Here is a 23833-nt window from a genome sequence, read left to right as displayed (position 1 = left end):
AACTTACAAATCATGAAATTCAAACCACATTTTTCATCAGTTTATTTTTTTAAAATTATTACTATACAATGTTTCGGGCCAAACATAAACACTTATTTACATTAGTTTTGTGTTCTTTAAGTTCAAGATGTGTATTTGAGTGAGACCTCTGACAAACATTTGTGATAACTGCTGTGAACTATGTACTAGAAGTTCTGTTTATTTCTTTTATAATGTTTTATAGTCTTCAGTATCAGCAGAAATTGTTTTATTGTCCTAGACAGTACAAGCAGATCATATGTCTCTCTTTTTAAACACCTGCTGTTTGTAGCTGAGAAGTTTTTTAATTCTTTACATGATGTATTCATTTATCAGCACTACACAGCCAGAATCACAGATTTTCCGCAAGCATTTCCTTTTACAGCTTCCCCCCATGTGAACAGGTAGCTCTGGTAAACATTGATTTCAACTGCTTCAAACTCCTCAATTACAATTATATAGCATCTTTATCAGGTTACATTACATCAATTAATTAAGTATTTATACAAAAAAATTAAGGCTGGATAAGGTTCAATTTACTTTGAAACTTAAGACATAAATTAAGAACTCTGAGACATTACTAAGCTTCTTTATCTCGCCACATAAGGTGTCTACAGTCCGGATTCTATTTCTATGGTCCTCTGTCATTAGTGATAAGGGCGTTAGCAGCTGATGAATCATCATATTTTTATTATAGGCGGTTCCTGCTACGTCCCTGTCATCCGTCTCCTCTCACAGATCTGAGGTCATTGCTTCATCATCATCTGAGTCATCTGGCCGATCCCCCATCTTTACCCCAAGTCCGCTGTCCAGATCTGTCTCATCAAAATTGACTTTTGGGGTTTTGTTGTCAGGTTCGTCTTCCTCATCACTGTCATCCTCTCTTCTGTCTGGGATAATCACCACCTCCTCCTTGGCATTGGGGTCGATGTCCTCCTTAAACCAAACTGCCTTGTATCCCTCCTCAATGCGCCTCTCCTTGGTCAGGATGGGTTTCACCTTCTCATTTTCGGCCGTGTCTAAGCCCGCCTCATTGGTATCATCTGGCAGGAGGGCGTGCAGTGGCAGTGAAGACCTAACAATGGCCTCCGTGCTCACTCCCCCTTGTGGGCCACTAGAGCCTGTGCTTCCTCCATCTTCATCGTTCTGGAAGGCCTCATTGGTGTATTGGACACCCTTCTTCAGACCACCTGAACTTTGACCCAGCTTTGGAAGGACAATACAATCAGGGAGAGAAAACAGTTAAAGAACAAGGTAACTAGTTTAAATCTGGGACAAACCACCAAAGTCATGTTCAACCTGCAGAACCACCTGAGACATAGCCACATTGATTGATCCCAATCTCAGAGCTCATCGGATATATTATCAGACAATGAATTAGCCTCTATGGCAGTGGTCGCCAACCCGTCGATCGTGATCTACTGGTCGATATCGACAGTCTTTACCGTCGATCCCTCACTCTCTGGACTCACTGACTGCAGTTGCGCTGTGTGTCGGATGCTCTGTGCCCGCTACTGGTGGCGGAGCTGCTGATTTATCTACTTTATTTCCTTCAATACATGTTGGATTATGTACTAAACTAAATGTCAGGACTCTACGGTAGGAAGACGTGCATCTTCCGGTCTGTCCATAACATTAAAAGCCCAGTTAGAGCAAATAAATGGATTCAGAAATTGAAACGCTGGAGTGCTTTTACTTTGAAATGGGTTCGGGAAGTGTTGGAAATACGTATGTTTGTGTCATAGACAGATAAACATTGTGATTGACAGTAGAATAAACAGAGAAAAATATCTTTAACCGGAGTTTTAATGTTAATCAGATGAATTTATGTTACAAACATAAATGGTTGCAACACTTTCTGTAGGCGTTTCAAAATAAAAGCACCCCAGCATTTCTGTTGACCAAATCCATTCTTTTGTTTAAAAGTTTTGTTTTATGTGAAATATGATGCACGGCTTCATACTGTATAGTACTGGTATTTATCTGAGTACACAGGACTACTCTTATACAAGGGAATAAATTGCCATTTTCAAGGCAAAGCCTATGAAAAAACATTGTGCTGCAGTAGCAGCTCCTCTGCTGAACTGATTTGGCTAAACAATCTCAACTCAAGACAATTTCTAGTGGAGTAGTTTTGAGGCTTCGTGAAGTCAAGTTCAACATCCTGATGATTTAGCTTAGCAGTCTTAGCAGCACAGTGAAGATGAGACTGCTAAAGGAAAGGTCAAGAAATCGTTTAGAAATTTAGTCCTAAAGATCGTCCAAGAGAAAAGAAGGCCGACTGAATCCGGAATGGTAATTAGATATACTGTATGTCTCTTTATTGACCTCTGGTAAAAATACAAAAGTTTGCTGTGATCAAATTACAACATGTATCTCTTAATTGTACATTATCTTTAAACACGAGCAGGGATGAGTCTGGAAGTTTGGAACATGTTTCTTTGCGTGTACATAGCCTTATTATGAACTTTGAACTCACAGAGCTTCGAAACACGCTGACTTCGTAGATCTTCTTCCAGTCTGCTTTGCCTTTCCTCATGCGATGGCTGAGCACACCAATGACCACCAGACAGACAAGCAGCAGGACACCCAGTGTCACACCGAGGGCTATCATGTCCTCCTGCCCATAGCTGCCTGTGCTCACTATGATAACTGCAAGAACAAATGTCACTTTATAAAGTTGTCAATGAAAAATGCTTATATCTGAAACTCACATTGGTGATGCATCTTTAATGTGACTGCAATCTTCATCTTGTTAAAAGAGTAGCAAATGACAAGTCAGGACTATATTTTACAGCCATAATTAGTCAGGAAAAAGGTTGAGGGATTGTAAACTTTCCAAAGAAAGAGATTTAAACATTAAATCCTTTGGTCAAACTGATTGGATATTTAACCTCTTTGAACAAGATCAGACTAGAAGTAAACTGAAATATCGATGTGAAATAGAAGAAAAAGGAAAAACACCTCATCTGGAGTAATTACTTGTGGGATACCCACCTTTGTTGGGATAAACAGCCTAAGTTTGCGTCTTTTGTTGTGTTTCGTATTTGTAGTTTGCCAAAAAGTGAAAAAAGCCAATTGAGATTTTGAAAATATTTTGTAATATTAGTGATTCAATGAAAAATAGAACAAATATTATATTCTTAAGAAACGAAGTAGAATCCAAGCAAGGAGAATCCGTGCTTGCCGGAGTTTTACTCCTAGATCCTTTAGGATAGACAGTTTACACAAGTCCTGATACAAATGATGATGTGGAGCTAATTTGAAAATAGATTTTTTTTTTTATTTGTCCAACTTGTACTTACTACTACAAGAAGTTCCTCACTTCTCATTTTAACACAGGTGACGGACTGATCTTCTGATATTCTCCCTCTAAAATGACAATTTCTGACTTTATTCTCATAAATTTACTAAATCATTTTTTTATTTTATTTAAGTGGTCCTACTACTACATTGTTTAGTTACTATTCAAGTGTTCATAATTATAGTTTTGTTGATGCGAATGGCTAACTCCAGTGAGTCTAGTAGCTAAGTAATTTGTAGGGTACAGACTAACCAAACATTGCTGTAGTAGTGTTCAAGGTACAGTTGGCCATCTAAGAACAAAGCTGACAGTTGATTTGCTAATAACTACTCACATTTAGCAGAATGATTTCCTGATAACACTTTGATCGGCTCTACTAGCATTTTGTAAATCAAACACCTTTTCAAAAATAACGTGCGAAATGTACCAAAACAAATTGACAATCTGAAAAAACGAACTTATCCACAGCACACATGCATTAGAAGAGAGAAAGACAGACAGAAAGAGACGTCCACAAAAGCATTGTAAGGGCAAAGCAAAGAATTGAAGCTGGAGTGCAGGAAATCTGTCCAAGCGACTAGGCTCACAGTTTGAGCACAAGCAGGGGCTTTTTGAGTGCATGCGCAGGATTTTGAGCAAGAGCATTACACAATCAGAACGTGAAATCAAGTCCTGCACTCAAAGTAAAAGATCACACTTTTCGATAAAGTTAGGAATAAACCCATTTTGAGGTTTTTAGTTATTTGGGGGGTATGTCCTCCTCCTTTTCAAAACTAACTGCTATAATTGCATAACAAATCTCTGTAGGTGGTTGCTTTGAATGTCAATAAAACATTGTTTCTTTACATGAATTTTAAGGTGGATTATTGTATCCTCTGTCTTGGTTGCCTGGAACAACTTTCATATGTGTTGATATTTGTTACTGGCTGATAACTTGCTAGGTACAATTTTCTCCAGAAGGACAATATTTGATTTGAAGGAGAAGCTACTGTAACCACCTGTGGGAGGATGAGCTGTGCTGGCAGTGGAGACGCTTCCTTCAGTGGTCATACTGGCTTTAGTGGTTGAAACGCTTCCTTCAGTGGTCATACTGGCTTTAGTGGTTGAAACGCTTCCTTCAGTGGTCATACTGGCTTTAGTGGTTGAAACGCTTCCTTCAGTGGTCATACTGGCTTTAGTGGTTGAAACGCTGCCTTCGGTGGCAGTGGAAATACTAGGGTGTGTGGTGGAGATTATGCTTGCACTGGTACTGGGGATGGTAGTTGAGATGCTGCTGTCAGTGGTCACATTTGGTTTGGTGGTGGACACAACATCCTCAGTGGTCTTGCTGGAGGTGGTGGATTCCCCTATGGGCGTTGTGGTCATAATGTTTGTGGTGCTCAAAGGGAAACTGGTGGTGGTGAGACCTGGGAGAAGAGCACACTTTGAAACTTAGTGGTTTCACCCTTTGTCCCAGGTTTCTGCTTCAGACTGGAAATGGAAAATGTGAATTTTCGCCTCGATTTATTTGTATTTGCTCAAACCTGACTGATGGAGGACTTTTCTGAAACTGGCTAAGAGCAGCCAATGGATTGCCTACGTTTTTGTTTGATGGCAGCTCAACCTGCAAGCCATAATTGATCAAAGCATGCATAAAAAGGAATAAAATATCAACTTTACCACACGTATACTTACTCACGGCTGCACACATTCAACAGTGATGAATCCCACACACTCAAGCCTACAAGACTGGCTGCTTCTTCATAATGAAACATTACACATCAACTACGCTATATACTGTATGTTCAATAGGTTCCCTTTGGATGACACCTAAAGTGTTACAACCAAAATGTTGTCTCTAGTAAAATTAGTGCTGACAGTGTGCAGGAATTCAACCTTTTCTTTCAAAACTTTGCACACATTAAGAGCAAAGAGAAACTAAACTAATGCAGTTCATATCATTTGGCATATTGACATCAAGGTACATGAATTATTCTGTGAGAAATCAACGGAAATGTTGAAAAACGACTACATCTTGAAATGTTAAAGAAAAAAAATAAATAAAGGAATCTCTCCGCCTGAGCTTGGCATATCGCAGGGCCAGAGACAAACAGTCATTCACTGGTCATTCAAACCAGGAATCTACTTGCTGTTAAATGACAGTACCAACCACTGTACCACTGATATTTGATTTGTTTCACCCATATGAACAAATCACAATTTGCCTCATAGGGCTCAACAAGGTGAGACATCCTCTGCCCTTAACCTTCAGCAAGACTGAGGAAAAACTAACAAAAAACATTTCAACAGGGAAAAAAAGAGAGTTGCAAGAGAGTCCCAGGACAGACAGAGGTGCAATAGATTTTGTGTGTAACAGAGCACATCAACAACATTAGAAGACAATGTCTAACATAAATGGAGAGGTATATATGTTTAAAGTATTTATACAATGTACAACATGTCTAACAGAGATGAAGGGAGAGGGGGGGATGGTAGGCAGAGGTAGTTTGAACCATTACATTTGAACCGCTAAATATGGTTCACAGGGTTTTACTCAGTCTCTTAATTTATCATGGGTGTGTTTTGGGTGCAGCGTACAATAAAGAAATTACAGCGCTGTTTCCCATTCTCTTTAAAATGGCTATTAACTCTTTTCTGCAGAAGAAACACTTTCACTTTGTGCCTGAACAGACCCTCTGTTTGTGTGACATGCATAGTGTATGAGCATTGTGCAACTGCGTAAGTAGGCACAGACTAACTGGGTCTCAATTCAGTGGCTGTGTCCTTTTTTACACGTGTATAGTTAGCTGTTTGGTTGAGTTAATGTTCATGTACTTAGTACATGATACTCAGGCATCAGATGTCTTGTCGCTTGCCTGCACCATTACCTCTTTGAAAAATGGTTCGTCACTGAAGCGCAATGAATTCTGGGATAGGTTGGGCTGTAAAGGATCCACCTGATGAATCATTTGTTTCTTCGGGAAAGAAAGGTGCTGCCAAACACTTTACTCCTAACAACTGGAGAAGGGGCAGATCCTGGGTCAGGGCAAGGGGGGGACTGGCCCTATATAAAATCTGATCAGCCCCTGAAGAGCCTCTGTCCTGTCAGCAGTCTTTTTTTTTAATTAACTTGTCACTTACTAACAATACTAACAATAGATGTGACATTTTTTATTTTCTAAGCTTTTTTGAAGTCCACATTGTCCTTGAACAAGGAACCATTTTCAAAATATGTTCAATGATGTGTGGCTTTAGGAATGTGTGCTGTAATGTACACATTACTGATGAGGAATCCACATTGGATGTTGGACATATAATTGGCTCCTCTGATTAAATTGTGGCCACTTTTTTGCCCCTGATTTAGGAAAATATTAGATCCATCACTGTGATATGATATGTGATATGATTGAGATGCAGCTAAATTACTATTAAACCTCATAGTTGTGTTATTTGTTAGAGTCGTCTTTGAGGGTTTGCTTCCTACCTGATTTCACCTGCACATTGAGCTGAGCTGTATCAAATTGATCGTTTGACTCGTCTGTTGCGACCACCTGGACGTACAAAGAGGAAAACAGGTGCTTAATAAGAAAATACCCAGAAAATAATCATTCAGTTGCATTAACCTTTATTAGATTTTGAACTTACTTGTAGGGATAATGTGGTGGCTTGGAGATCCTTAGTCATGAATAAATAGCCGTTAATGATAGAGAAATCACTGCTCCCATTAATGGTGTACACGATGTTAGGATTTGGATTCTGTTTGAACCGAAATGAAAAGGTTAGTTCTGCACATTAGGTACACTCGCAAAGGTCATCAAACCATCAACCCCCCACTCATACATTTAAAGCTAAGGTTGGCAATCCTGGAAAAGTTAGTATCGCAGGCTACAAAAAACGCAACCTACCTATGTATGTACAGTGACTATTACAAGATAGAAACCTTAAAAAAAATCTAAATTTGATCCAGAATTGTCTTATTTCACAAACTGGATGACTCAAGCCATTTTTCTAAATCCAAACACATCTCCAGAAGATTGTTTAAAGATATTCTGTGAATATTTGGAGTTCTAGGCACCAATTTTCCAGTCAGGCGCCATTACGTATTTACAGAGGGACAGGATCCCACAAGATAACAGAAGTCAAACCTCAGATAAATAAAGATGATGTTAGAAGTATGATGGAGATAAATGTTTGTCCCATGTATTCATTTGAAGTAGGTTGTAGTTGACAGATTCCTCAGATAGTCAAAGGTTTAAGTCACACATCCTGTATGTCATTTTTATTTTACTTAGTCTCTTTCCATAGCACTTCGTTGTTTACGTTACTTTTACCGATGCATCAGTTTTTTCACCACTGCGAAGCTTCAAACTTTTTAGATTAGTTTGGCTTTTTCTTTTCTTTTATTGAGTCTGGAGTCTTGTTTTACCCCATTGTGGTCTGCATCTGTAGCGTGGATGTACAGCGGCTTATCCCCGTCCATGGCCATGGAGCCCACTGAACTGACGACCCCCTCGTACAGAGGCTTCTGAAACTCTGGAGGGTGGCGGCTCTTCACCTGAACACTGACAGTGGTGGTGGCAACCTGATTACCGTTCTTGCTCTGGGCAGCCTGGCAGAGAGAAACACAACATCAGTTGTACTTAAGTACAATATTTAGGTACTTGTACTTTTCTGGAGTATATCTATTTTATGTTAATTTATATGTCTGCTTCAAGGAAACATTTTTACTGCAGTACATTTTTCTGGCAGATATAGTTACTTTTTAGAATAAAACTTTCAAAATATAATCCCTAGACGATTGTTTAGGAACTAGCAGACCCATAGACTAAATGTCTGTGAGGGTTTAAAGTGTGACTGCAGGAAAGGAGACTTCAGAATATGAGAGGACATCATGCACAGTTGTTGTATTGATGAATTCTGATTTTCTCCTTGGCCAAGCTTCAATAAATATTTCAGCATAAGTCATCAACGGGCTCCTGAACTCTTTCTTCACTGATGAGTTGACCATTGACCAGAAGATTTTCCACAACAATGATAGGAACACTTTTGCTTGCAACCAAAAAATGAAATAGATTGCGCCCTATTTCCCCCACCTCTGTATTTTATGGGAACTTAGGTGTCAGCGGGAGGAGAGGAGCTGAAGCTGGAGTGCAGGAAATATGTCACAGTAACAAAATAAGAGCCTTACAAAATCTGAACATGAAATCAGTATGTCAGTAAAGAGAAGGTCAGTAAAGAGAAAAAAAACTTATAATGCATCCTATTGATTATCTACAAAGTAAATCCTCAAAAGGGTTTGAACATACTGCTCTCTAGAGATGTGAGACTGATGAAAATATAAATCGACATACATTCAAGACACAGACAACATGTCCAGAATGTACTGGATACAATCATGTGAAAGTTGAGTTGTTACCAGCACTCTCAGATTGATTGTATCCAAAGCTTTGGCCGGCTTCAACATGGTGATGTTCCCTGTGTTTGCGTTGATCTCAAACAGATTCTCTTCGTTTCCTAAAACACAAAAAACACTGAGCTGCCAATAATCAACAAGTTATGTATTCTGTATGTTTTAATCAAGATGCTCACCACTAAGAAATGAGTATTTCATCTCCTCATTTATCCCGGTGTCTCCATCAATGGCATAGAGTGGTCCTGGTTTCAGTGGTAATGCTCCGTTCTGCAGTGGAGAAAACACTCTCATCATCATCATGTGTCTAACAGAGGGTTGGTAGTTGTGAAAAAAGAGTTAGAGGCTTAAGGACACATTTCCCTCCAGATAGTGTTTGTCAGATTGTCTCACATCAGTTGTTTTCAGAAGCTTCTTGAAAAGCAGTGTAGAACCAATGGTCACTTACTGAGCAATATATACCATCATGTATTGCACTTGCCTCATTGACAAAAGAAAATTGGCGGAGAGATAAGAGTACAAAGGGAAGCATCCCTGAACCCCAACCATTGTACTCCTTTTTATCCTTTTTTCAAAAATGTTTGCATTTTCACAGAACAATTTTAAAACTGTCTGTTTAAGCATACTTCTGACACTGTGAATTCGTAGTTTTAAAAACAAACAAAAAAGGATCTAGCCTTAAAATTAGAAAACACACCAGCTGTATTTTGTGTCTCTTTAAAAACATCTGGTACTTTTTAACGCATTACCCTGATTAACTTTGTAGCTCATCAGTCAAAGGTCAAAGTCAAGGTCAACAAAAATACATACATTCAAAGGAACCTTTGGGTTAGAGAGAAAATGATTCCAAATCACATGATGTCATATGATAAGTGACGTCATGAAGACGTCTAAAAGACAATTAAGTCATTCTAAGTTTACAATCAGATTTTTTGAGGTATTCCTGAATCCTATAGGATTATAAATATGACCTAAAGCTTATATAGATTAAGAAATAATTATGACTATATGATAGGAGTGATACCATCATGTCAGAAAATGACAACGTATTGTGTAGTAATACTTTAGCAACCAATGAGATTAGAGACACGATCTACAGGTTATCTAGATTAACCAATTAATTTTCACAATGTGAGAAAATCTATCATTATTACACTATTAAAAAGTTACCATTGCCTGTTTTGGGGTATACAAAGTACTTGCACGGGGCGTGCATTGCCCCTCTGATGCTTGTCATTGCTTTCTTGTGTTTCTGTGCAATGAGCTTTCAGGGCCACCATACATCAGGGTCACAGTGGGAAGAAACCAGGAGAAGGCTGGATGGGTTTTTTTCTTTGTTCTCCAGTTTGGAGATTTAGAACAAGTAGAAACACTTTGACTTTAGACGTGGTCGCCCACAGGACAGTCCAGCAAAGCACAAACATGGAGCTTGTGGATATGGTTCAGTATCTGCACAGGATTTTTTGGATGCACACCTCTTGTTCATTTATGATAACACTGCCAGTGTATCCAGCACTCTGGCAGATCACAGCTGCCCCTATCTCGTGCTTGGTGCATGGCTGGAACCACGGTGGCCTGTTGTCCGCATCTAAGATGGTGACCATGATGGTGGTGGTGGCAGTGAAAGAGGTTCTGTTATCTGATGTTGTCAATGGTGTGTCCTGAAAAAAAAACAATGATGGAGATATGATTATTACATGACAATATAAAAATATATACATTTATTATATTTTTTTTCAATTTCATTTTATGACTTTATAATCTTCTTTGCAGAAAAAACGGGAAGGATAAACACAAAGTTTTCTTACTTCACTCTGCACTGTTTATAAAAGGGTCTGTACTCAAACAATAACTATAATTACTGCACTGAGGTTGTATGCCTCCGCCAGCCAGTGCAGTTTCTGTTTACTTATTTCTAGATTTCTTTTTCTAAATTCATATGAGGTCCCTGTGACCTTTAAGCACTGAAATGTAATCACTTCAGCTTTGAGTCCAAATGTGTGATATCTCAGACAGTCTTGAGATATCACATTCAAGAGGCCAAAAACATTGACCTTTGACCATCGAGATCTAATCAGTTAATCAATGAGTCCAAGTGAATTGTACCAGATGTAATGAAATTCCCTACTGGCAGTCCTAATATATCACATTCACAGGGACGTAAGATAGAAAGAGCTCGGGACCGAACCCTGCAGCCTGCTCAACCACTGATGCCCCATATTCATTTGAGGTCTTTACTGATTTTGAAGAGAATATATCTGCCTGAGAATAACACTGAGAGCAATATTTGATTCAATTTATATGGAAGAAAGAAATCTGTGTTTAGAACCAGAAGTGAAAAAGACTCACCTGAGCGCACAACACCAATTTTTCATTTTTGACTGTATCATAGTCGAGAGGCGACTTGATGACGAGGTCTGGGGTGGTGGATGACTTCAGTTCAAAGCTGTTTTGCTGAAATCACATAGGACAATAAAAACGTTCAGATACGCACCTTGAACTAGCATCTTACCCCTACTTCCAGTCTTTGTGCTAAGCTATGTCCTAAAAACAAATTTTACGAGACAAAATCACGAGGTCTTACAGATTCAGATGTCAGAGTGTAGAAGAGCTCGTTGTGTTGGTCTAGGTCTGTGGCAGCAAAATGACCAACTGTTGTTCCTACAGGGGACATCTGGGATAAAAACAGACAGAAAATATCTTGCTTCTTTAAAAAGTTGAAAAACCTTCTTTAATAATTTTACGTAAGTAATAATAATATGTTGCTTTTCTTAAATAAAGATAGAAAACTACACATAGTGTGACATTTAATTTAATCTGGATTAACCAAACAACAGAGAAAATACAAGTAAACCCCAAATCTACAATTTTATACAACAATTATCAGACTCTTACCTCACTGACATTGACTCGGTAGAGGCTTTGGTCAAAGACTGGAGCGTTATCATTCACATTTTCCAGAAGTACCAAAATATCGAGTTTTTCCTGAGAAAAAAAAAGACATTCATTTTAAACTGCATCAATAGCCTGAATCTGTGAAATAATATCACATGTTTTTGTTTGTTTAACCTGTGCAGCATTGTGGGAAAAAACAAAAACCCCAAAACATCATTAAGAACCTCTAACATTTGCTAAAACCTGCAAATTGCTACAGGCACAAAGAGGACGTCCTCTCACACTATCATAGTTTTATGAAAGACCTGTACAGGTTCCTCAAACTCCTTTTAAAAAAAACTGTATACTCTCCTCAAGCATCTGCACAAATCCTCCATACAAAACCCCCTAAAGAACCTACTCTCCTGAACCTCTAGAACCTGGGCAACCGCCATGAACTCTACATCCCAGGGGATTCTCCTCAAGCACCTCTACAAGTTTTTCAAGAACATATACAGTGGTGGGGAACATGTGGCCTTTCAGCCGTTTTCTGCCCATTCATTACAAAAAGCCATCTAAGGAATACTTGATGTATTCATGATAGCCATGATTTTTTTCTGTAATAAAAGACAACCAGGTCCATTCAGGATGTTCCCCTCTGGCTGTATGCCTGTCAAGTGATGGTCAGGGTGAATTAACAAACCTGCTCTTATCATGGGTCTTCACTGATAAGCATCGCAGAGGTTTATCACCACCTGTGGCTGCAGAGGGCGCTGTGCTCAGTAAAACGTACATATTGTTGCTTTAACATGTGTAGAGTATATGGAGTTTTACCTCAATGCCTGAAGCTGTCACAGTGCAGGTGATCCGTGCTGTTTGTCTTTTCTCAGTCTGCAAACAAAACAAGCTTCATGCTTAAGAGTCAGTGTCTTTCACAGGTTTTAGGATGTAAACAGAGGTATGGGTTTGGAACTTGTTGGCACTTTTAGTCATGATCTGCAGTACCTCATAGTCAAACACCATTGCAGCTAACAGCTGGTTTCCTCTGAGCTTGAATAGGTTGTTGGAGGGGGGCGTGAGCGCCAGGGTGACCCCTGGTTGCACAGTTATCGTTGTCACAACATCATCCACTTTGTTGTTTTCTGCAAATTGCACAGGTATAGGAGCAGAACAGACTGTTGGGAGAGAAGCACAACGTAGCTGTCATAACATTAAGTAAAGGCCAGGAAAGTTTCTTTCTTCTCCAAAAGCAGATTACAAAATGGATGCTTATCCAGTCCATGGATCAGAATAACAACCCAAAACTCGACAGTATTAAACACTTGGACCAGACCTACATGTACTGAAGCAACATTACATATCCCAGCATCAGTACTGGTGGAATAAGTGCTTTGGAAACTGTTTTAAAAGTCTCAGTGACTTGCTGTTTAGGAAAAATTGAGTGCACCTTTCAAGTAACTTACACGCAGATTTGCCAAAGGTGTGATTTTAGGCTTTGTTCACTTAAGATGAGAATCTCTGTTGGAGCGACCGGTTGTTTGTGACAGAAACTGACTGTTTAGGAATTTAGCAAAACGTTTTCCTGACACTTTTTTTTATAAGAATAAGTATAATAGTATAATAAAGATTTTTGTTTTTCTGCAATACTCAACCTTAACTGACCCTCACCATATTCCATATACCATAATTATACGGCAGCTAACAATACCTCTGATCCCTAAATCCAACCACAGAGGGAGACTGTATGAAGGGAAGAAAAACATGATCTGAGAGGGAAAAGTCAAGTTGACGCCAGTTTTACACCTTCAAACTATACTGTCAATATTTGCCCAATAATTCATGAAAACCTCTGTTCTGCTCTGTTTCTCCTCTGCATAGCAACAAACATTATTTATGTCTCAAAAGTCCAATACATATCACTGCCATCTTCTGAGAAATTGGATATTGTCTTCTAGAAAAGAGAATATCCATGTTGTGCTAGTGGAGGTAAAACCAGAACTATTGTTCAGAGCAGGGGTAGCCAACACGGTGCCCGTGGGCACCTGGTCGCCCGCAGGGACCCCGCGAGTCGCCCGCAAGGCATGCTCTAAATTAAAAATAGAAAAAGAAAAAAAAAGAAAAAAATGAAGAAAAAAAAGAAAAACTGAAATTTGAAATAAAAAAAAAAGTCAAACCGCCATCTCACTCTATGCTGAGACAAGCTAGCGGGAGCAGCAACGATGGCGAGCTAGATGTGGTTTTTACCCCCAAACTAAAGAAAACATGGCAGAGAAGCGAAAGAAAACATACTATTTTCATAATGATTGGGAGGAAGAGTTATTTTTTACGACAGTGAAAGAAAAATGTGTGTGTCTCATTTGCGGGGCAACTGTTGCGACGGCAAAGCGGCACAATGTGGAACAGTGGTCGCCAACCCGTCGATCGCGATCTACCGGTCGATCTCACAGTCTTCACTGTCTGTCCCCGAACTCTCTGGACTCACTGTCTGTAGTCGCGCCGCAGATCAGCTGTGTGTCGGTTGTCTGTGTGTCCGTTGTCTGTTTTTCACACGCGCTGTGTCCGCTACTGGCGTCTGAGCTGCTGGTTTATCTCCTGCATTTCCTTCAATACAAGTCGGATTATGTACGAGACTAGATGTCAGGACTCTACGGTATGAAGATGCGCATCTTTCGGTCTGTCGATAACAAACAAAGCCCCGTTGGAACAAATGAGTGGATTCAGAAGGTGAAACGCTGGAGTGCTTTTACTTTGAAACGTGTTCGGAAAGTGTTGTAAATACATTTGTGTCATAAACAGATTAACATTGTGGTTCACAGCAGAATAAACAGAGAAGATGATCTTTCACCTGAGTTTTAATGCTTATCTGATGAATTTATGTCACAAACAAATGGTTGCAACACTTTCTGTAAGCCTTTTCAAAATAAAAGCACTCCAGAGTTTGTTAATGATATCCATTCCCTTGTTTAAAAAGGTTTTTTTATTGTGAAATATTTGCAGGAGCGGAAAGATGCACGGCTTCATACTGTGTAGTACTGGTATTTATTTGAGTACAAGGGACTTCTTTCATACAAGGCAATAATCATATTTGTGGCCATATTCAAATCAAAGCCTATATGTAAAAACATTGTGCTGCAGTAGCAGCTCCTCTGCAGAACATGTTGTGGAACTGAGAAGCTACATATTTTGCATTGTAAATATGAATTGATATTAATTTGAATATTGTCATTGAATAGAAAAAGTTGCACAACTGCCTCTCTTTGTGTATATTTATTTCTTGTACATTCAGCCTTTAACAGAAATTGCAAAAAATAATAAATATGACCCTCCTAAGTGGTTTTTTTGGAAGATAAAAGGGTGGTAGCTCTCGGCTTACGTTTGGAATTAAAAAGTGATCTTGGGCTCGAAAAGGTTGGTGACCACTGGTTCAGAGGTATGAAGATCAACATTTGGCTAGGAGTTGGGCTAAGTGAGAGGAAACACAAATTAAACAATCCAATGTAACATGGAGGGTGTTTATGACACAGCAATATGAAGGCGGATTTATTTTGATGATATATTACATTTTTAAACCGTTGTCTTCCCGAACAGCTTTTGCCTACTCAGGCATATTTTCCCTAGTAACTTTATTATTTGTACAGAATAACAATGAATAACAACCATTTTCCCCCAACTTAAATTTTGTGTGGCAGTGTGCCTCAGTGTTGAGTATTTATAAAATACAAAAATTAGAATTGAATCTCTCTTTTCCACTAAAATGCTGGATATTTACACCATTGTCTTGTTGGATTTCACAGCTCTTTCATTATAGAAAACAGGAAGAATCAGGGTTTACTTTATCAGTTGATTCATGTGACATAATTACACTGTAAATCACAGGCTCGTGTTCAGTGTTACTGAAGTATTTCAGTTCTGGTGTCCGTACAAATGTAGCCCCACACACTATTAGGTAGTAAGTTAATATGAAACTATAGTTACAACATAGCAGTTAGTGCTGACTGGGAGTCATCATAAAACTCACAATCACCTTCGGTGGCTGGTTCTCGCTACAGGTGACGTCACAGCACTTGAGGCTAAGCCCCATTTTTATCCGCTTAAAAGCGCATTATTCTGTGTTTCTTTATTAAACCTACATATACTTGTAATTGCCAAATAGGGAGACTTAAAGTAGGGTGTTACCTGTGAGGCTAACAAAAGCCTCTCTCTGTGATGAAAGTGATTAAATAAATCCATAGATCAGATAAATAATCAAAATTTGCACTTCCATATTGAACATCAACACTCCTCTCCCTTTTGTCCTCCATATCCATATTTCCTTCTCTGCTTTTTTTATATCTATATTTACACAGTGTGAGTAGTTATACAACTGTACCAGAAGTGCTTGTTAGCAGATGGTTATTGAGCCCATTATAGTTTGTCAAGTGACACCATCAGTCTGATAAAACAAACTCAAGCAGCTGAGTTCAGTACTCACAGTTCCCGCTGGACATTTGGAGCAGGCTCAGAAGTATTAAGATGAAGGACGTCCTCACAGTTAAATGTGGCTGAACAACGGCCATGTCTCCGTCCGTCCTGTCTGAACTAATCTTCCCCCGTCTCTGTCCTCTGCTTATCTGCTCGGATTTATGACTGCTGTGGACTTTTCCCCGTCATAAAACCACAACAAACAATCTGCTGGGAAGTCGTATAGGATCGTTTGTAGGCAATTTTTTTAACTTTCATTTGATTGGTTTTATATATCATGTTTAAAAATTATAAAGAGAGAGATGATAGCATTCAATTTTCTATCATCTAACCAAATAATTTTCTGAGGTTGTGTACTGATTCATATTTATGTCTGGCAAGAAACACAACACATATATACAGAAAGGAACTCAGTAACTCAGATAACCACTCCTCGTAAGTGTGGTGAACTAGAAAGCATCTCAGAATGAGTGAAATGCATCAGAGAGTAGGGTTGGGTATTGTTTGGCTTTTTTCGGTTATTATTTCAATGAATCAAATTTTATTTGTATAGCCCATAATTCACAAATCACAATTTGTCTCATAGGGCTTTAACAAGGTGTGACATCCTCTGCCCTTAACCCTAAACAAGAGTAAGGAAAAACTCGGGAAAAGAACGTAGAAACCTCAGAGAGAGCCACATGTGAGGAGGGATCCCTCTCCCAGGACGGACAGAAATGCAATAGATGTCACATGTAATGGCAGACAACAGAAAAATATTTTTTTAGCATAATGGAAAGTAAATGAATTGAGGAAATATTGTCAGTAATAGTACAATATCTGTGTAGACATATTGTATATCAAGCAGTCTATTTGTAATCATAGTCCACGATCAGCAGCCACCACGATCAGGATCCACCATATCACGATCGGATGCCACTATAATCCACAATCCATCGTCATGATTCAGTGTGGATTCCATCGTCATGATTCAGGATCCACCATCAGCTGCCACCATCAGCTGCCACCTCGATCATGGTCTACCACCACTATCAGATGCCAACATGATACAGGATCTGCCATTACTATCACGATCAGCCAGCATGATACAGGATCCGCCATTACGATCACGATCTCTGATTCGCGATTCACTATTATAATCCACGGTGTGGCCACTGCCGCGGCCCTGGATCTGCGGACGATAAGGCAAAGGGACTCAGAGGAAGAAGTCAAGTCAGTAACATGTATTGATGAGACATTCATTTCTTTAATGTGATAAGGAGGGAGAAGAGGAAGGAGAAGCTTGAAAGAGAAGATCCGTGTGTCATGTGTTCCCCGACATTCTAGACCTATAGCAGCATAGCTAAGAGCAGGTCCAAGACAAACCTGAACCAGTTCTAACTAAGCTTTTTTCAAAAAGAAAGCTTTTAAGCCTACTCTTAAACATAGAGAGGGTGTCTGCCTCCTGAACTGAAAGTAGGAGATGATTCCACAGGAGAGGAGCTTGGTAGCTTATTACTGCTAAATTAATTAATTAATTAAAAAGCACAAAGCAATAGTCAATAATAAGAACAGCTTTTTTATTGCAAGACCAATTGGAAGTTCAAATCTAACATATTAGCAGTTTCCTACAAGTTACTACTTCAAGTATCCTACAAATGTAAATAAATGCAAAACTCTTAACAAATTTAAATAACAAAATCACATAACAAATAAAACCTAACCTATCTACAATTATTTAACAATAAATAACAGTTTCAGTTTCATACTCTAGATTCAAACCCGTCATCAATTGTCTCCCCATGGGGATCACACAAGCAGTAAGGTGCTTTATTAGGTTTGTTATGTGCCTCCCTTCCGTCTTCTTCTTCTCTACCAACTTTAAAAGCTGTCGCTTGAATGGTGCTTTAAGGTCCCAAGAGCCGGGACCTGGCAACTGCACATATGCTTGACCAACCGGCCATCTCCCACCCGAAGGAATTATTTTCTCCCATTTAGAGTCCGGCATTCACATGAAAATTCCATTTCACCTCTACTGGTGATAATAGGATTGTTATGCAAAGAGAAAGGGACTTGTTCATCATATAGGCGGAACAAGTTTACGTCAGGTTAACTTGGTCCTGAGAAAGCTATGGGCATGAAGCTATAGCCAAAGAATCTGTGACAGGCACCATTAGCTCTACTGCCTCAGATGTGAGGCAACAGCAGAGGGCCTTTCAGACAAAGATGGAACATGGTCGAACCAAGGAACACATTGCTGTAGTAAAGAGACAGGTAAGGGGAACACAAGGAAGCTAAGAGGCACAGGCCCGCATACAGGGTTCCGATCAACTAGCAGGCAAACTCCTATCATTTCTCAGTCCCCTGGCAAGCAATATTAAAACAACAGCTAAAAATCTAGGTGTCATATTCGATTCCCAACTGAATTTTAAAACACAAGTTAATGAAATCATTAAATCCTAGTACTTCCATCTACAAAATATTTCCAAAATTAAATCAGTTCTATCGCTACCTGACTTAGAAAAGCATCTGTACCATCGCAACGCCCTTCATACAGGCCTTAGTCAAACCTAAGTAACTCGTTTGCAGTTTGTTCAAAATGCTGCTGCTCATATTTGAACTAAAACAAACCGTAGGTCTCATATCACACATCGCGTAACACTCGCCAACTCATTAACTACTACCTTTAAATCACTGCTCAAAACATATTTTTATAGGAAAGAATTAGCGATTTGTAATTCTGGTTTTAACTTCTTTATTTCATTTGATCTTACTTTTATGCAACCACATTTTATGTAATTTTCTTAAGTGTGACTCTGCTGCCTATGAGAGTAGGAGTTTAGTTTAAAAAAAGGCATATAGGTAATGATGTCTGATGATCTACTGAGCACATGGCTTTCATAGCACTGCCATAAAAGCCAGTGGCCAGTCAGAACCTTTAGCCTCACCCTCTGCTGGTTATACAGGTATGTGGCTGAAGTGACTCTCTACCCTGCCAGGCTCCTGTTCTGTGGCACGCACACTACATTTACTGCCTGTTATCAGTAAGAACTTGTGTAATTGATGAGTGTTCAGAGAAGGACGTTGAAACTATAGCCACCTGCCAGCGCACCCCTGGTGGCAGTGTTGTGCAAACCTAATTAACCCACTCGGTGCCCCCACCACAATTATAACAACCAGTCTGACAGAGCTGAAATGTAATGGTAACACAATTGTTCCTGGTCTCTCTCATCTCTCTCTCTCTTCTCTCCCCTCTTTTCCACCAACCTCTTTTCTCTTCCCCATTTTTCTCCGCTCACCGCAACCGGTCGAGGCAGATGGCCGCCCACACTGAGTCTGGTTCTGCTAGAGGTTTCTCTCAGTTAATGAGGGAGCCTTTTCTTTCCACAGTCGCCAAAGCACTGCTAATTGTGGGAACTGTTGCGTTTCTCTATACATTTTAAGGTCATGACCTTATTAAGTTATGAAGTGGCCCTTAAAATTTAACAGAATTGAATACCTTTAATTTGAGTTCATTCATCTTGTTGCCATGGATTTATGGTGAAGTACTTTGTAACCTTGTTTAGATAAGTGCTAAACAAATAAAGTTATTATTTTGAGATTGATTGACAGCAGATAAATCGTGTGGACATTCTGCATTTGAATATTGCATGTTACAATATTCAGCAGCACATCTCTTCTGAAATACATGATGATAAAGCAATGTGCGGATGTTAGACGGTCAAGTGGTCTAAACGAAGAGGCTTCTTTCACTGGATGTGAGATTTCCGCTATAAGCAATGGAGACAATCTTCTTGTAGACTTGGATTAAACAATTAAAAATGTTCTGCTGGCATTGTGCAAAGTTTGCTGTCTGCATTAAAGAGGGTAGATCTAAATGAGGACTTTTTCACCAAGTGCCTTGTTGGTGTTACATGTGATGGTGAGTCAGTGATGTTTGGCTGTAAAAGTGGGGTCATGAGCAGGCTAAAGGGGTTGTACCCCCACATTATAGGATGGCAACTGCTGTGCACACAGACTGGAGCTCGTTGTCAGTGATACTTAAAACGAAATGGTAGCCATTAACTATTTCAAAGCACTTCTGGACAAACGACACAGGGGGACAAGAAGCGGGACTTTGTCATTATATAATTCATAGAGAAGAGCTGTTTTCATAATGTTTAAAAAAGAACTAGTACACAGACACTTTCTTCATGTTCTAGCTTCTTGTTAGTAGCGGTTTTGGATCTTTTGTTCTGGCTAATGGCAATACAAATTAAATCTGCCATTGAACATATGTAGTCATCAGGGGGGATACACACACCTGCAGAGGAGAGAGAGAGAAGGGAAGGGAGAGAGAAACTGGGGAACACAGAGGAGCTGTGACACATTGTTAACAAAGCATTAGAGAATAATCTCATATCTGAGGGTAGAGGAGAAGAGGTGAAACATGAGTCATGTCTAGAAGGTTTGTTTTTCAAGGATTAATCTTTTTTTTTTACCAGGAGGTGAGTTGCAAGTGTTATTGAATTTGTATGTTGACATTTTTGAGATTTGTAATCCACTTAGTAAATCACGTAAAAATCAAAAAATTCACCTGTTTGAAGGAACCAACTGCCACTGGTTACCTTGGCTGGATGATTAGCCAAAAATACAAAATGGCTAATTACAGGAGAAAGATGCGAGCCATTGGCTGTCCAGAAGCTTTGAAAAACAAATCTCGGGACGAATGCCTCCCAGCCAAAAATGTAAACAAACCTAAAAAGGCTGAAGTCAAATTTTTTCCTTCACTCACTGCTTGCAAACAGATGAAGCCAAGAAAACATGAGACTTGGACTGATGAATGATTTTAGACAAAGAAACAGTGATCCATGTGTCAGAGAAAAGAACATTTTCCCACAGTTTGTAACTGTGAAGACTTAAACATACACAAGATGACAATAAATTCGAAACAAATACATTTCTTGCAATAATTTATTACTTCACAGCAGTTATTCATGTTGTGTGTGTGTGTCAGATAAATGCTGAATTCCAGCAGATCACAACAGTCCCTCTCGAAAACGTTCATGGCGCGGTTTACCCCACCTGACGTCCCTATTCCAGATGAGGGGAGGTGTTTTGGGACAAACGCTTGCAAAACATCTGGGAATCTTGCAAGAGGTACATATAACTACAAATTGCCAAATACACTTAAATGTACCGGTCCTGTACCATATGAAGATCAAGGTAGTTCTTAAGTCCTCGCTCAAAACTAAAGGGGACCAGACTTTTGCACTCAGAGCCCCCTGGAACTCCCCGCCTGAGAACTACAGATGTTCACCAGACTGGACCTCACAGCATGTGGACATGTTGCTATTCAGTTGGTTAATGGTAATGGTTGGTTAAAGGTGGACTTACTGATTCTGGAGAACAAAGAAAGATAATTGACAAAGAAAAACACCACTCCCTTCACTGCTGCTTCAGAAGTTTTGCCATGCTAAACCACTGCTCTCAAAAAGTTATTAGCCACCAAAAACATTAGCATTAACTGTAGACAAAATGCAGCCTCTGTATTTACACAAACTACACGTTTAGCGACCAGAATCAGTCAGGACAAGAGGTGTCAACCTTAAGGGCAGCAGGGCTTTTTTACACTGCACTGTAATCGTGGACAACAATAACAGTGCGTGTCAGGTACAGGGTGTCACACACTTAGTGCAGTTAACACTAACATCGAGGTGGGGCTCCGACACAAAAACAGAATGTCTGTAGGTTTTCTCTCACTGCCGGATTCTGCTGTCATTGGTTGAGGAATGTGATGGAAATCTGAAAATACAAGAGGCTGGAACACCAAATTTGTTTTTTTGTGTACTTTAATAGTTTTATTCTGCAGAAAGGATCAACACAGAGAGTCACAGGGATCTCAGAGTGTTGATGGAGAACAGTCAAATACAAGGATCTTATATAGGAGAACTAAGGCTGTTTGTCTGAGACAGGAATTAAGACACAGGAAACTGATTTGCATATGTTTCCTTTGAAGATAAAGCAGACGCAAATTAAGTTCTTGGACAGTCAATAAGTAATAGAAAGGTCATAAAGGTATTAGACAGGTCATATAAGTTTCAGGTCACAAACAGTTCAGGTCATAAAAGTCTCAGACAGGTATACAAAAAGTTACTTTTCAACTACAAAATAGGTTTCAACCACACTTATTTATTTTCCACTACAGGAAGAAGGTAGGAGCACTTGTTGTGATGCAGCTGTAGTCTCCGTTTAAAATGCAGCAAAATCTTTCCAATTGGTGTGAATCCAGATCATATTTTAATATGATTAAGCTCTACTCGCAAACATTTCTGACTTGTGGCTCTCAGTCCCAAGTTCATTGGTTCCTACTGAAGATATAATTATTTAAAAACAGCATAAATATATACATTTCATTTTGTAATAATGCTCTTTTCATTTCCTGGAACAGCTTTTCACTATAGGTTTGATTAAACAAACAATTTGCATTTGTTATGGAATCTACATGATGCTGTAGTGAATCCACATGATGCTGTAGTGAGTATTTACAGCAGGACGGTGGGATTGAGTCAATATAAACTACAGTGTGTGTTTGTGTTTACAGGACGTCGAAGGAGATGACATCCAGAGGGATATGCAGAAAGCCACCATGGGCAGATACTGTATGCCATTAACAAGGAGGGTGGGTAAACCAGACACTATGATGACATTGGAATGTGTGTAGAAGGTTTTCTGTGGATTAGTAGGCCTATTGATATATATTTTTTTTTTCAAGGAATGCCACTGGTATATTTTATTTTGTGCTCTTGCAAATGCAGAGTGGAAAGATATTGATATGATAGCATTATGTAATTCTTAAAGACAGAGTGGAGTTTCCCCCATAAATGTAAGTAAAGTTAATCAAGACTAGAAAAGCGCTATACAAATACAGACCATTTACCCTTTGGGGGCAGACTACCCAATGATATCAACCATCTTTAAAGTTGTTGCTGTGAACATTTGCAGTTACAGAGCGATGCAAATGTTTGTTTGGAGTACTGTTTGTGCCCACCTGATGAATTTGCTTTTAGCTCTGTTTTTGGTTTCCACCATCTCCTGAGGAAAATGTTGCTCTTTAGCTGCTAAATGCTTTGCTATGTTCACCATCTAACTGTATCTGCTGTTTGCTGCTGAACAGTATCCATTATATCAAATGTTGACTACAGCAGCTTTGAGGGTCCTGTTAATGTTTGCCCCTAAGCTCCACAGAGAAAGAGCTCATTCATTTCTGCAATGTGAATGTTTATTAGTTTTATGTGTGTTGACCAGAGTCTGGCCTCAAGCAAATGATCTGCAGAATCCAGCCCTGACAGAGACCACGGTGCGTTCAGGTGTCCCAAGCAACAACCAAAAAGGCAAAAAAGCCTAAAAACAATAAACTGGACAAAACAAACATTTTTAGTTAATTGATAATTGATTATTTACACACAATGAACGAAAAAGGCTATATTTGAACATTTGAACATTGATTATATGCTACGTGTCTCTAAAAAAAAAACAGATACTTGATTGATAATTGATAATTGATTAATCATTCTTTTTTTTTTTTTTTACACATGAATTGTGAAAAGGCTACATTGGAACATCGATTATGGCTACGTGTCCCTCAAACACACTCAGAACAGACATTCAGCACCTTGCCTTCACACTTTCCACGGACCGCTTTCCTGCACTTCAGGCACTTGGCGAAGGTTTTATTTTGTTTGCATTGTGCCTTCACCATGCAGGTCCTTCTCCTCAGAGACAGGGACACGCGCGGTGCCATCCAGCTCTTGGGCCAGCTGAAGCAT

The 23833-nt window shown here is 39.3% G+C and overlaps 1 protein-coding gene across 1 annotated transcript; it reads right to left on the bottom strand.

Moving 5' to 3' along the window:
* Positions 1-25: 25 nt before the first annotated feature.
* Positions 26-23833, bottom strand: cdhr5b (cadherin-related family member 5b). The gene is made up of 15 exons (XM_034588200.1): positions 23764-23833; positions 12591-12760; positions 12420-12476; positions 11607-11696; positions 11296-11385; positions 11061-11165; positions 10187-10372; positions 8891-8981; positions 8718-8815; positions 7728-7910; positions 6947-7057; positions 6786-6852; positions 4321-4728; positions 2498-2670; positions 26-1224 (listed from the first exon to the last, which is right to left on the bottom strand). Exons 1-15 carry the CDS (start codon positions 23831-23833, stop codon positions 751-753), a joined length of 2373 nt encoding a protein of 790 aa, XP_034444091.1. The 3' UTR covers positions 26-750.

The sequence above is a fragment of the Hippoglossus hippoglossus genome, chromosome 6 (assembly GCF_009819705.1).
Source record: "Hippoglossus hippoglossus isolate fHipHip1 chromosome 6, fHipHip1.pri, whole genome shotgun sequence".
Lineage (NCBI taxonomy): Eukaryota > Metazoa > Chordata > Actinopteri > Pleuronectiformes > Pleuronectidae > Hippoglossus > Hippoglossus hippoglossus.
This window is presented reverse-complemented; position numbering and strand designations above follow the sequence as displayed.